At 49.2% G+C, this 15,257-nt stretch overlaps 1 protein-coding gene across 4 annotated transcripts in view; it reads left to right on the top strand.

Moving 5' to 3' along the window:
• The window catches only part of ate1 (arginyltransferase 1), a 57,386-nt gene that overhangs the window by 24,012 nt on the left and 18,117 nt on the right, over nucleotides 1–15,257 (top strand). For all 4 annotated transcript variants that reach the window (XM_084470805.1, XM_084470804.1, XM_084470803.1 and 1 more), the window contains 2 exons: nucleotides 5,321–5,502; nucleotides 9,289–9,388. In XM_084470805.1, coding sequence (XP_084326931.1) covers nucleotides 5,321–5,502; nucleotides 9,289–9,388 — 282 coding nt within the window. The remainder of the gene's footprint in view (nucleotides 1–5,320; nucleotides 5,503–9,288; nucleotides 9,389–15,257) is intronic.

The raw sequence follows: 15,257 nt of genomic DNA, 5'->3' as shown, positions 1-15,257 counted from the left end.
CCACCTCCACACGGCCCAGGTGTATGGAGTACACACAAGGGCTAATGCACACACACAGGCACACCGGCACACACACACCTCCCCTGTGTCACCCCCTCCCAGTGGGCCTCCACTAATGAACGCTGTTAGTGTTTATAGGAAACAAGCTCTTATCACCTCGTCAAGGCTGGCCCCCAGACACACTGAATTACACTTTCTGCTGCACACGGACCTCTCATGCTCGCGGGACACATGTGGCAGTGCACACTGACACCCCGGCTTTGCTCCGCCCAGCCTGCCAGCCAGCCTCAGTGCATCTTGCGACCTCCCTGTCCCCCCCCCACGCCCCCAGTCCTTTGATGTCTGCGTCCACCTGTCTCCAGCATGTTTGTGCGTCCGTGTCTCCGTGCGTTCTGCGTCTGCTGCTCTATTTATCCGGCCATTTGGTATCTGCTCAACGGCGCCGAACGGAACAGGAATTCAACCACGGCTCTCCACACCAGAGGTCTGTGTGCACGCCTCCACCTGTCTCCAATCACAGCGCTATTAAAATACACACATACGCACGCAAGCACACGGACACACACACACACACACACACACACACACACACACACACACACACACACACACACACACACACACACACACACACACACACACACACACACACACACACACACACACACCATCCATGGAGGCTTATCTCCTCAAGTGAGCATATGCCATTTGCAGCAAGGCGGCTAGAGAAGCAGGGTAAAACGGATCAAGATGGCAGCGTTTTGTAGCGCGCCTCCTCCTCCACGTCCAACTGGGGCTCATTACCGCCCAGGTCAACCGGCTTGTTTGTTTGCAGCCATGTTTCATTGAGCAGGAATTAAAGGGCCCTTGTGCTGACACGCGGTAATTAGCATCAGCTGTCATCGCTTCTTCTGTCTGTGTGCACATTCTTGTATACACACCAAACTTCCCCTTTATCCAAAGTGGTTTGTTCCATGGTGTCGATTACGCCTGGCTTAATGAACCTCATCGTGAAATGACTCCTTCATAACTAATATATGACTTGTGATAATGCCTGTAGCGGTTCAAGGTCAACCTGGTGCACACGTTTTTGCTGTGCACCTTTTGAACCACGTTTGTGTTTTTGTTTCACCGTCTGTGATCCACGCATCACAACAAAGCAAATGTGTGTGCGTTCGGGAATTCCGTGATGAAACGCACACACGCATGATCCGATGCATTTTATTAATTGCTACAGGAAGCACAGAGTGCAGTGTCACCAATGAACCGCAGAATAAATAGAGAGGAACGGGGGGGGAGGGTAGGCGGCGAGGAGACGGTGGAGTCATCTGTGATGCGTCTCAGGATCCCCTTGTTAGCCCGCCAAACATCTCCTCAGACATTGTCTTGAATCAATTTGCTGTGCAAACACTTGACTCGCCCCATTGAGCACGGTGCAGTCTGCACACTGCGCTGCCTTATCAATGGGGCTGTCTAGTCTGCCGTGGTTTCACCGTAGACAGTGAGTACATGCGGAACTTAGTGTAAGTGCAGTGTCTTAACGGCACTTTAGCAGCGCTAGTTAACTACTACGGCGCCTCGTGTGTGTGTCTGTCTGTGTGTGTGTGTGTGTGTCTGTGTGACAAAGTGATGGAGGGGCCGACTGCAGTGTTGCCTATGTGTGAGTGTGCGCTGCGTTGAGCATGCTTTGTCTTGTGCCTGGCCTCTGGAAGACTGATGGAGGCCGTAATCACTCGTCCTCGTTTCCTATTCAGATGAAATGAGCTGTTACTGAATGCTTCAAACTGCATGGCCGAAGGCCTCCGTCTGTCTTGGGTGTGTCTGTGTGTGTGTGTATGTGAGTCATTGTAAATGTGTTTGTGTGTCATTGTAAATGTGTAGCATGTGTGTGTGTGTGTCATTGTAAATTTGCAGCTTGTGTCTTTGTGTGTATGTTTGTGTGTGCGACTGTGAGTCATTGTAAATTTGTAGCTTGTGTTTGTGTGAGCGGGAAATAGATTTGATTAATCATTTAAGTGGCTTCAACATCTGCTCTCGCTTAGTTATCCCAGTTGCATCACGCTGAAAAATGAAAACATTTAAAACAGTGTATAAAGGATCTCACTAATTGCTCAACATTTAAACATCATCTCCTGAGTAGTTAGCTAAAGCCAAGATCCTGAACCCGAAGAATATAAACACATTCATTATAAATATGTAATGGACACACAATAAGATACATTGATGGCAAAATAAGTTGAACTAACATGATTCACATCACAAAATAACATTTAAGAATTTCATTATTCTGTAGGCTAGATTTTACGGCACCATTATAATAGTCGTGTCATGGCCCTTCAGATACACAAATGGTGTTTTGGGAGTTCTCCGTAACAAATCTTTAAATGTAATGATCCTTAATCATAAGCTGACCAAGAGTTAATCACTATGGAACATAAACATATGTGTGTATATAGGGAGATGAGAGTTCATATATCAAACATTGGCAACTCTTGTGTTGAGGAATTAAAGACTTGGACCGCTTACTCCCCTCGAAAAAAGAAAATGATGCAAAAACAAAGTGGGGCATTGAGTCTGTTTATCCAGCTTACGTGTGTACCTCACCCAGACGCCAGGCAGTAACAAGTAAACACTTGTTCTGCCTTTTCAGACGACAGACTCGCTGCTTCATATTTCCGATGTGGGAAAATATGAACGCCAGAAAGCGAGGCGCACCGTTTACAGTATATATACGAAAAAGCAGTTAAGGTGTAATTTTCTGATAACTTATCTGATATCGCCCCAAACTAATTGCCCTGACTGGCACCCTGAGTGGGGTTAAAAAAAAAACAATTATGTCGAAAACTGGCGCCTCTTTTAAGCAAAACAGGACTTTATCGAGAGTGGTCTCGTGGACGGCCTTGGGTGGAGGGAGGGGGGGGGGGGGGGGGGGGGGGGCGACAGGCCGATCTCTGGGGCCATCTGAGAGTGATTTGGGGCGGTCGTGGAGGCACAGAGGTGGTTATGGGTATTTAGTGCAGATCATGTTTGTAGATTGTCCTCACACAGCCAAGGACACGGCCATTAGCCGGTGCTGCCAGGTGACGGACGGGTCACGATGTGCGGGGCGAGAGCTGCTGAAGACCCTTAAAAGGCTTCACCCCCTAATGCACTTGGATTTATATTCAAAGAAAGGAATATATCGTTATGGGTGGGGGGGGGGTTGAAGTGGTTGTGGTTTCAGGACATTCTTTCTCTGTGACATATGCCACCTCTAACACACATGGACGCCTGAACTATCGCTCCCCATGCTGACAACTTCTAGCTGACACAGGGCCGGGGGGGCTGGGAGGGTGGGGGGCGGGGGGTCCCACAAAGCCTTCAGTGTTTCTTGGGGGAATCTGTGCCAAGAAAGTAACGGGCTGCCTCCTTGCACTGATGAACACCCTCTACACCACCCCCCCCCCCCCAACCCCAGACACATCAGGCAGGCCCCGGAAAAGTCTGAGGCGCGCTCCAGCTCCAGATGTGGCGCCTTCCAACCACTCTCTACCCCGGGCCCCCTTAACGACATCAGCACCAGCACCAGCCTCGCCCCCCCCCCCGCCGCCCACCGCCCCGTCAGTCATTCCTCGTCCGGGGCCCCCACTCTACCCTGCTCCCGGCCTGCCTGCCTGCCTGCCTGTCAGTCAAATAGTCAGTCAGTCACGGCCCCGGCTACCAAGCCCGCGCCACACGTCCTGTGATGTTTCATGTCTGAGGGGGGAGGGAAGGTGAGGGGAGGAGAGGGGAGGGACGCCTACCACCGCTGCTACAAACTCTGCTCCCTCCTCCCTCCCCCTTCCTCCCGCCCCAAGCACCGCTGGCTCCAGAGTCTTAGAGACCCAGAGCTGTGTGTGCATTGTGTCAGACAGGTAATAGGAGCGGGGCGGCCCTCCCGGCACCCTAAGCTGCAGAGATTCTAGGTTTGTTTTCACTGCCAGCACCACCCCTGCCCTCACCCTCGCCTCCCGCCCCCACCCCGCCTCGCAGGGGCTCGACTGGAATGTGGCACGGAGAAGCCCCATGGTTGGAGATCGACCGCCACTCAAGGAGTGGTGTGTGTGTGTGTGTGTGTGTGTGTGTGTGTGTTGCATCGCTCTGGTTCAGTTTTAATTTAGTCAGGGGGTGTGCCCATCGCATCAGCCGGATTATCTAGCGAGCTCTCCTGGTGTTGTGATAACTAGCCTCGTCTGCAGCACTAAGCAGGCCCAGATGGGTTCTGTTGAAGGAGAAGGATCCCGTTACTCATACGGGACAGCCACCCTCTCTCTTACACACACACGGACGCACCAAATAAAACGAATATCATAGCTTGTTTGGCTTTCAACCCCCCCGTCCCCCCGTCCCCCCCTCCTGCTCTCCAGGCTCGGGGGGCTGTGCTACTAAGTAAGTGGCTTGATTGAAAAGCCCAGCATGCAGATTCAAAGCCATTGTGTGGTCAACCATTATTAAGACACACACACACACACACACACACACACACACACACACACACACACACACACACACACACACACACACACACACACACACAGAGAGAGAGCGCTAGATGACGCCGCTTGGCCCTGTTCCTGCAGCACCTGGTGGAATGGATTGTGCTCATGCAGGGCCTTATATTAAAAAGCCTCTCCCGGTGTGTTTTCTGTGGCTGGTTAGCTCCAGTCCAAACGCCACCGCCCCCCCTGCATTCGCTCCACATTTGGGAGCCATTAGCGGGCTGAGCATGAGGCTACTGTACACCCCCTTCCTCAGAGGCCTGCCAGAGAGCAGCCCAGGTTATAATACACCCCTGTGTACGTACATGTGTGTGTACGTACATGTGTGTGTGTGTGTGTGTGTGTGAGAAAATGGAGCCGCAAGGGAAAGTAAAAGCCAATTAAATCCAGCTATATATACTCTGCAGTGATTCCTATATATTCTTTACATGCAAACCATACTATGCAATGGAGTATTGCAGTTGTTTTTACCCATATTGTGTTACTTGTTAGCTACTCTCCATGTGTGTGTGTGTGTGTGTGAGTGTGTGTGTGTGTGTGTGTGCGTGTGCGTGGAGGTCACCTAGACTCTGCAAAGCCTCCTCCCCTACGTCCTTGTACTTAAAATAGTACTTTGTATTATGCAGCATTAGCCTAGCTATCTTTGTTTGTATACTGGGAATGGGTAAACCTAACAATTGTTGGTGGTTCTTGGTTCTATGAACGACAGTGATATATTGTTGCTTCTTCTGCTTATTGTAAGTTGATTTGGATAAAATGCCCTCAATGTAAATGTCTGTTTGTCTGTCTGTCTGTCCCTCCAGGCCGAGTCACCCCCCGATGGGCCAGAGATGGGCTACGGCTCCTTCCACCAGCAGTACTGGCTGGGCGACCGCATGGTGGCGGTGGGCGTGGTGGACATCCTGCCCACCTGCGTCTCCTCCGTCTACCTGTACTATCACCCCGAGTTTGCCTCTCTCTCCCTGGGCTCCTACTCTGCACTCAGGTCAGTGGTCCCCAGCCTGGAGCCACGGTATCCACCAGCACTGTCTGGTGGATCATCTCACAAGAGGATCTCCTGCTCTTGGTCTCAGTCCATCCTCTCGGTCCACCCTTTATTCTCGATCGCTTTACTCCCATCTGCCCCACCCCCCCCCCCCCCCCGCCTGCCTCCCATTTTCATTCCTTCCACGTCCTCGCCCACCAAAGGCCCTTTCCCGCTCAGAAATGTACACCCCATCGGTTGAGGAGACGTGTCTCTCTCGGTGCCCCTGATTGGTGGAGGCAGCTCTCTGTTTGTGGTGGAGGCTGACGACAGCGCTGGCTGCCAGGGGTGAAATTGGAGACTTTAGACACACACACATATACAGTCACACACATATATATATACACACACGCACATCGACATACAAACACATACGCACACATCGACACAGACACACGCACACATTCATACACACAAACACACACGTCGACGAAGACACACACACACATACACACACATTGACGCAGACACATACACGCTGACACACATTCATACACACACATTCATGCACCTGCATATCGACACACACACACACACACACACACACACACACACACACACACACACACACACACACACACACACACACACACACACACACACACACACACACACACACACACACACACACACACACACATATATACATCTGGTGGCGTTTCCTGTAAAGTGTAACCAAAGAATGTGAGAAAAGCTTTTTAAAATATTTCTGCCCAGATGTGGGAGAGCCGGAGAGCTGGCCTTCGTGGTACGTGTCTGTGTATTTGTGTGAGCGATAGTGTACTTGTACGTAGAGGTGAAGAACCAAAGGCGAGGTCTCCCCGGCCCTGCTCTGTGCTCTGTACGGTCCAGAGCGAGGCTAGTATAGAGAGCAGCACCGGTCGTCACTGACACCTCTTTTACCTCAAGTCCGATGTTATTCCACCATCCTGACTCCAGGGCTAGAGCTGGGAATGTGGACCGGGCCCTAAGATTAGCATGGTCCCCACACGCCTACTGGGTGAGGGTCCTGGACTAATGCTGGTTCAACAACCTGGATCGTTTGACGCTTACTGTGCTATTATGAATTGTTAGTTTGTGTATGTAGTCTGATAGCAGGCAATGTGTGAGAGTTAACCTTTCTTTCGCTTCAGGTTTGTTTTGACCAATCACGTTCCTTGGGGGGGGGGGGGGGGGGGGGGTGTTGTTTGTCTCGACTGGAAACAACTTGACCGGCGGTACCACAGAAAACATGGCTGACCATTGGTTGGAAGATTAACTGTCAGAAATATTATGAGAAAACAAAATCACTACTAGGCAAAAACATGGATGTGCGAGCAGACTACACTCTCGCTTTAGAAGAGTTTAGAAAACCTGTAAGCGACGATGCCAAGCGGTGTTCATCGATTGCGAGACTCTTCAACCTTATCACCATAGTGAAAATCGATTGAAAAAGACCAATCAACTGTTCTGATTTTTTTCAGTAATATGTTTATTTGGGAGAAATGCTGATAATAATCTTAACCAATATATTATTTTTATGCATTATTTTATTTCAGATTAATACATCAAGTAGCCCTAAAAAGTTTCACGTGTTATGTGTGTTTGTGTATGTGTCTGCGTAAATAGGTCTTGTTAAAATGTAGTTCCTCCCAGAACCAGCAGAGGGGGGTGTTGAGAGTGTTCTTTAGCTATGTGGCGACTGTAGAGGCAGGGAGCACACACACACACACACACACATGTCTGGTGCACATTGCTGTTTATTGCAGGCAGCTGCTGTCCCCCGCTTCATCACTTTTCCCTAAGCGTGTGCATATGCACATGTGTTTTTCATCAAGCCAAAGTGTCATATCTGATTAGTGTTTGATCAGGTTTTGCCTGCAAGCCTCCCAGATTATTTGTCTATAATTGTTCACTAAAGGCAGATACCTCCATGAAAACCCGTTTACTGTGGCTGGTTCCAGCTCTGTCTGTGTGTAACACTAATGGGACTACTGAGCTGGTGACGTTTTTATTTGTGACTATTAACATTGCAACATGAATATTTATCACTGCCTCAAAAATGTATTTGTTTGATATTAGTGCGTTGAGTCAGATGCAGTGTATTTATTCAAAGCAAAATGGTCGGTTTACCGTTGTATGGTCACAGCTTATAGACCAAGATGGAACATTCAATTAGTTTGGAATACAAATGAATGTGTACCTTAATTACAGTTGTCATATTAAAAGGTAGTTATTAAAACAAACAGAATAGAAAATGGTGTGTGTGTGTGTGTGTGTGTGTGTGTGTGTGTGTGTGTGTGTGTGTGTGTGTGTGTGTGTGTGTGTGTGTGTGTGTGTGTGTGTGTGTGTGTGTGTGTGTGTGTGTGTGTGTGTGCACCCAGACTGAGGGCCTGATAATTGGCTTGTGTTGGAGTGTCAGATGGCTGAAGAGGGGATAATGGTGGACTCAAGCTGCAACCATCGTGCCCAGCACTAGTGCGCTGTGTGTGTGTGAAATGCAAGGATGTTTTTTTTTTTTGTGAATGGGCTCCCGCACCTCTTCTGGGCCCCACTCCCCTCCCTCCCCCTCCTTACCCCCCAGCCCATTGAGGGCCTGGTTGGCCCTTTGTGAAGAGGGGATGGGAACCCAGGAACCTGGCAGCACGAGGCTGACCTTCTAGCACCTCGCTTCTGCCCCCCCTCCACTACCCCTCTCCTTTTTCCTTCACTTGCATTTCTTTTATTCCAATCTCTCCAAACACCCCCCTCCTCCTCCTCCCCCTTCTCATCCTCCTCCCCCTTCTCATCCTCATTTTCCTCCTCCTTCTCATCCTCCTTCTCATCCTCCTCCTTCGCCTCATCCTCCTCCTCCACCTCCCCCTTCTCCTCCTCCTCCTCATTGTCCTCCTCCTCCTCCTCCTACGCTCCTCAGCGAGATCCTCTTTGTCTCTTTGTCTCATGTCTTATTTGTCACTGCCCTTACACTCACACCTACCCCCAATTTTCTCTCTCTTTCTAGCTCTCTCCCTCTCTCTCCCTCTCTCTCCCTCTTTCTCTTTCCCTCTATACATTTTACCCAGAAGCCCCTCCCCCTCACAAAGACTGAGAATGAGGGGGGGGGGGGGGGGGGAGGGGAAGTGTTGAGGGGAAATCAGGAAAGCAGTGAATGTAGTGGTGGAAGGGTGAAGGAAATGGCCTGGGAGGAACAAAAAAAGGTGGGGTGGGGGGGGAGAATGGTCGGCGAGGGGCTTAAAATAGGAGGATGCAATTAAGGCAGAGCCTGGGTTGGAATAAAGGACGCGGTGACATTAACTGTATTTGAGAACGCTTTATAAATCCCCCCCCCCCCCACAAGTTCTAAATCTTCATTTTACACACTTCCCCAGGCCTTTCTCCTCCCTCCCCTGTCTCCCGCTCAGGGCCTGCTCTCTGTAGAGGGGGAGGTTGTTTTTGTCTTTGGGAAGCGGTGGTTCTAATCGAGATGAGGATTGAAAAGGCTGGCCTGCGGTTTAATTTTGGGGCTGAATTAACCAGAGATGTTAATCAACACCTTGGCAGTTGCCTGCGTTGAGTAAGACGCAGTGTATTTATTCAAAGGAAAACGGTGCACTCTGGTTTACCGTTGTATGGTCACAGCTTATAGACCAAGATGGAACATTCAATTAGTTTTGAATAAAACTGAATGTGTACCTTAATTACAGTTGTCATAGTTATGAAAATGCAGTTATTAAAGCAAACAGACATACAAAATGTTGATTGTGTGTGTGTGTGTGTGTGGCTTCACAGGGAGATTGCCTTCACCAGGCAGCTGCAGAAACAGTCCCCCAAGCTGGCCTACTACTACCTGGGTTTCTACATCCACTCCTGCCCCAAGATGCGCTACAAGGTGAGGACTCACAGGCTCTTCTTAGCACCGATCCCCTAGCAGTATTCTCCAGGTTACCACTGGAAGCATGTTACACTATAGTAGCATGCTACTGGTAGCATGCTACACTATAATAGCATGCTTCCAGCATGCTCTAGTAGCTACGGTGCAGTAGCTCGAGACGAGGCACTAACTTCGGTCAGGCAATTAAAGGGTTACTGGTTTGATTCCTGATCTCCTGCTGGCCAAGATGTCAGGGTGTCCTAAAGTGAGCCCATTGAGTTCTCACTTAAGATTCTGTGCCGGGGCTTGGCTGTCGTTGCTGTCAGTGTTTTATGGAGAGTGAAGGAGAGTTTACCTTTTTAGTGTTAACCTGACAATCCTTTCATACATGTACACCTTCTCGGAAACACTCTGGCTGCACTTCCCTTGTGCAGCAAACACACAAATGTGGTGTTGGTTGTTTTTGTGTTTCGTTTTCAATGCTGAGCCTGACTGCCGATGTCATTCACCGGGACATACCGTAATCGTGAACTTCTTCCCGCATTATTGTTTACAATATCCAACAATATCCAGTCCTGCCACGCTCTCTGAACTGTCAGAATGATACATGGATTCGACTTTCATGTGCGAGTCCACATTGTGTGAGGGCTCGAATGTTTCTGCAAGATGTGTTTGTTATTTTAATCTCGGGCAGAGCCCCTCTTTCCAGAGAGTCTCTCTCTGTATACAGTACACCGCGGATGGCCAGGCCATCTGTGTGTTTCCTGCACAGAGTATTCCAGCAGTGTGTGGACACAGGGTCAAAAACACACACCAGGACAGGCGTACAGACAGGCGGACCAACAGACGGACAGGCAAGCTGTTGACTAGACGGGCGGAAAGGAATGTACTGAACTCTTTTATCTGCTTAATGTTGATGTGAGGCCGGATTGTACCTATGGAAAGTGTGGTCTTGCACGCACGCACATTCACACAGACAGATCCGCAAAACTTTGACAGTTTCTGAGTCTAACTTCTCCCTTCATCTCGCTGTTAATCTCATCTTTCTGGCCCCTGCTCAGAGCATCAGGCCTCAGTCTACCACCGGTACTTGTGTTATCAAAATGGGCAGATGTGCAAGGCAAAGATGGGTGGGTGTGGGTATGGGTGTAAGTCTGCGCGCACAATAACAGGCCTTTGATCCCTATAGTGCGCCCCGGCCTGCCTCAGCCCACGGGCTACAGGTCAATAACCTCAATGCTATTTGGTTTTCTCGGACCACTTCTGAGTGGCCATCTTGCTTTCCGTTAGATGACCCGAACACGAATGACACGAATGGATTTCAAAATAAAAGTCTGTTTCTATATGATTATGTTTACATCAGTTGCAGATAACAAATTGGCAACTTTTATTTTGGTTTTCCACCACAATAACCAATTGGTCGACCGGGCATCGACTGTGTGACTGCATGTGTGAGTGCGTCTACTGCCACCACCGGCTCCAGGCAGAAAGCCCTGTTTCCAGGAGGCCAGTGTCTGCCTGCCTACTGGGGAACAGAGACTCCCTTTCCCCCTCGCCTGCCTGTTGTTTTAGCTGGGAGGGCCTCAACGGGGGGACCGCCTTGCTCTTTCTTCCTCCTCTCCTCCTTTCATTTTTCCACCCCTTACTGTCACGTTCTCTTCGTCCATATAATTCTCCTCATGTTATCCCTCATCAATCAGTCCAACTTGGTCCGTCCTTATGGTCCAGTGGCTGGACTGCTAGCTATCTTTGTTGTATACGGGGGATGGGTTAACCTAGCGATGATTGGTGCTTGGCACTTGGTACTATGAAAATCCTTACTGTACTGACAGCGATATGTTTCTCTTTCTTCTGAAAAATGTACTTATTGTACGTCAGATTAAAGCGTCTGCTAAACTCCCTGAATGAATATAAATAAGAGCAGAGGACTGATGTGGTCTGCGTGATAGTCTCGACTTAGGGCGTGTTTGCTTTCCACAGAGAATGGACACGCCACATAGTACCACAATATCACCCTAGAGCTGGAATACAGCTATAGTGTTGGAAATTGTAATACAGCCATATAATTACAATATGACCAATGATAGTGTTGGAATACAGCCATAGAACCACAATATCACCCTAGAGCTGGAATATAGCCCTAAAATCACAATATCACAATAGTGTTGAAATATGGCCATAGTGTTGGAATATAGCCATAGAACCACAATATCACCATAGAACTGGAATACGGCCATAGTGTTCGAATACAGCCGTAGAACCATCTTCCCCATAGAGCTGGAATACAGCCATAGAACCACAATATCACCCTAGAGATTGAATAATGAATAGTGTTTGAATACAGCCATAGAACCACAATATCACCATAGAGCTGGAAAACAGCCATCGTTTTGGAACACAGCCACAGAAGCAGAGCAAAGTCATAGGAAGAGAAGGAGTGAGTGAGAACGTTGAGGCAGCAGGCAGGGGCTGCTGAAGACATTAGTGGTTGAGTGAAAGGTCAAACAGACAGAGACAGCCTCCGTAACTCAAGCGACATTGGTAAGCAATGAATACATGAATCCATGCACCCCTCTACGGACAGAAACTGATATTCAAGTGCAGTGTTTCACTTGCAAACATGCACGCACGCACGTGCACGCACTCAGTATCGCAGTCTTGCAACGGCAGACGACACAGTCACACGGTGTATAATGTATATTCTCCGTGCAGGGCGGTGTAAGTAAGCAAGGCTTTCCAAGTCCATTAGCCGATTGCCTAGGAATCACCCCATACAGCTTCCTTCCCACATGGAGGCTGTCGCTTGGCTGTTGTTTCATTCAGCCTGTGCCTGTCTCTCTGGAGACTGATGTCTTGTTGGGCTGATGGCAGAGTGCCATGTGTTTTTTTTTTTTTTTTTTTCCCCTCTCTGTTTTTTTGCATTTTAAGGGGTTTATGCAGTGCTCTGCTTGCTGTGTGTGTGTGTGTGTGTGTGTGTGTGTGTGTGGGGGGAATGTGGTCTTCACCAAGGGTGATCTGTGTGTTAATGTCAGATGGGCTGTTTTTGCCTGTGTGTCCACACATGTGTGTGTGTGTGTGTGTGTGTGCAGAATGCAGATCCTGCCTCCGTAGGAGAACCCACTCCCCAGCGCTCTCAGCCCCGCTGTTGGAGTGGGTTTACTGCTTTACTCTGTCCCCCTCTTTCTCCTCATATCTTCTCTCGCATTTTGTGCGCTCGACGGAGGGCCGTGGCGGCGCACAATGTCTTTGTCCGAGCCACCTCGTCCTCCTTTCCTCCCAGGGAGGGACACTGTGCCGGGGTGAGAAGGTTGCTTAGTTCCCACCTTCCTGCTCACACATGCTCCCATAGCCACACACCCTCTCACACACACCCTCTCCCAGCACTCGCTCTCTGTGAGTTCATGCTCTCATTTGCATATAAGCCCCGAGTGGCTCCATTAATGCACGAGCATGCTGGGGAGTTGTTGCGGGTCCCCAAGATGGAGCCTTGTTGAAGCCCTTCTCCCCTCCTGGGGCTGGGCATTCATCTGGGTTTTCTACATCTCGCTCCTGCTGCGTTCTCCCCTGAAAGACCACAACACTGGCACTCAAACCCTGCTGGAAACTTCTCTCTGAACATTTCCAACTCCAACCTCACTCATTCCTCACTCAATTTATTTTTTCAATGTGAATTTCATGTTTCTTAGGAGATTGTATTTAGAAGACTGATTGGGCTACTAGGAAAAAGTGCTGCTGTGATCGATAATACAATGATTATTATAGATGGCTTTTACAGATTAGTTCTTGCTGTATGAAGAAGAGAAAGAGAACCATTCTCTCAAACCCTTACCATTCTCTCAAAGAGAATGGTAAAAGCCCCTGTGTTATACCTTTGTCTGCTCCTCATCTTCTGCCCTTGCAGGCGTGTGTATGGTTGGTTTCTCCGTTGCCTCCATCTCCATCCTGGTCTTCCATACCTGTGCGCGATGGAACCAGTAAGAGTCTCATGCCCACCACCGAGTCCCAGGTCTCGGGAATCTGATCAATGTGTTGTGGGGTCGGTTCCGTCCCACACAGACACTGCCATGAAGGGTGTGCAGAGGAGCTGGAGTCCAGCCAGCTGGGGCGTGAGGCGGGGCGGGCTGGCTGGTGTCATGCCCTCTCCTTTGTTCCCTGGACTTGGACACAGTCTCCCACAGGGGCTGGCTGGCTGGTGGAGTTGGCCGCTGTGTGCGGGGTCAGACGTGACATCCTGCCCCTGGCTCTGGTTCCCCAGTCCTCCCTGGGCCTCTGAAGTCAGGCTGCAGGGAGCAGAAGGTGAAGCCATTGGAGGCTAAATGAGAGCAGAGGTCTTGGCCCTCCTGCTCCCTCTGTCAGACATCCCTCTCATGATGCCAGCCCTCCAAACACGGGGGCTGTCGGGTTAAGGTCAAGTAAAATGAAGAATTACATTTAGGGCATTTAAATTAAATTCTTCAGAAGAAAGAGGACATTATATCACTGTCTGTACAGTAAGGATGCTCATAGAACCAAGTGCCAAGCACTAACTACTGCTGGGTTAACCAGCAGGATAAGATGCTACACGATGCTAAGCTACAATAAGTGCGTACATTAAGTGCCAAGACGTAAAATGCACATTAAGTGCATAAGAGGGATGTGGGGGGGGGGGGGGGGCGGGGACGCCGTGGGTAAGAATGCTTTTAAATGCTGAGGTGTTTCCTTTCAGACCTATTGAGTACTCGTGATACCCATGGAAGCTAGGAAGCAGATTTAAGACCGTTTTAAACAGTCTTAAAATGAGTACATCTAGCGGTGTACCTTTTAGCTGTAGGGTGCGGAGGGTCATTGGCAGAATCAAACTTTCCTGCTTTGCAGAGAGGCGGGGGCCTCGTAAAAAAAAAAAGGGGCCTGAGTCATGCGTTCTGAGGTCCTGATGATGTTCAAGGTCTTCACGGGATCTGGATGCCAGGTCCGGTTCACTGATGTGATGTGTCACTGAGGTTTGAGTTCAAATGTGTTCCGGGCTGACGTCTTTAGTAAAAGTCTAAACAAGCTACTAAAACTTGTTCTCAGAAACGGTTTAGTGTTGTTGTTTTTTTTTCTTATTCCTTCTTGGTCCATCGCTGACTCGTTCCTGTGCTTGGAGCCAGTAGCTTGCATGTGGTCAGCATTTCGTTTGCTTTTGTTTTCATGATTTTCCACATTTTGGTGTCTGACTGACACTGACTGGGAGGGATGGTTTAATGCCACGTTATTGCATTTTTCCATTGCTGCAAAGTTATTATGGGATGTCTATTCTTTTTTTTTTGCAACGGACTGCAAAAGCAAAGCAGACACTGATGTGGATGAAAGGTCAGTTTTCTAACTTTGGCTCTAACTATGGCTTGGTCTGCCATACCTGGTCTTGACAAATCAACCACTTGTGTTTTCAAGGGGACACACGCGCACGCGCTCTCTCTCTCCCCCCAACGTGTACACACACACACACACACACACACACACACACACACACACACACACACACACACACACACACACACACACACACACACACACACACACAGGACGGACCCCTCGGAGGAGAGAGGGGGTCACGTGAAGGGGGCTCTTACCGTTGTTGTTATTGTTCTCTGTGAAAGAATGTCTCGGGCCGAGCCCAGGAAACCATTCCATTTTTCACAGAAAAGGAAGAAAGCTCAACGAGCGAGAGAAGGAGAAAGGCGACATATGGGCCCTGAAAAAAGAAGTGACAAGATGTGTGCCAAATGGGGAACGGACGCGAGATGAAAAGGATTATTTGTCTCAGGGCGGTACTTCACTGACTTTTTAAGGAGCGCTTTTTCTTAGCAGCTGCTCCTTCGTTTCTCTATTCGGTCCCTGCCTCTCTCTCTCAGCTCTCGAGCAACAA

The sequence above is a fragment of the Micromesistius poutassou genome, assembly GCF_964030765.1.
Source record: "Micromesistius poutassou genome assembly, chromosome: 7".
Classification (NCBI taxonomy): Eukaryota; Metazoa; Chordata; class Actinopteri; order Gadiformes; family Gadidae; genus Micromesistius; species Micromesistius poutassou.
Note: the sequence above shows the minus strand (reverse complement) of the source record. Positions and strands in the feature narration are given on the sequence as shown.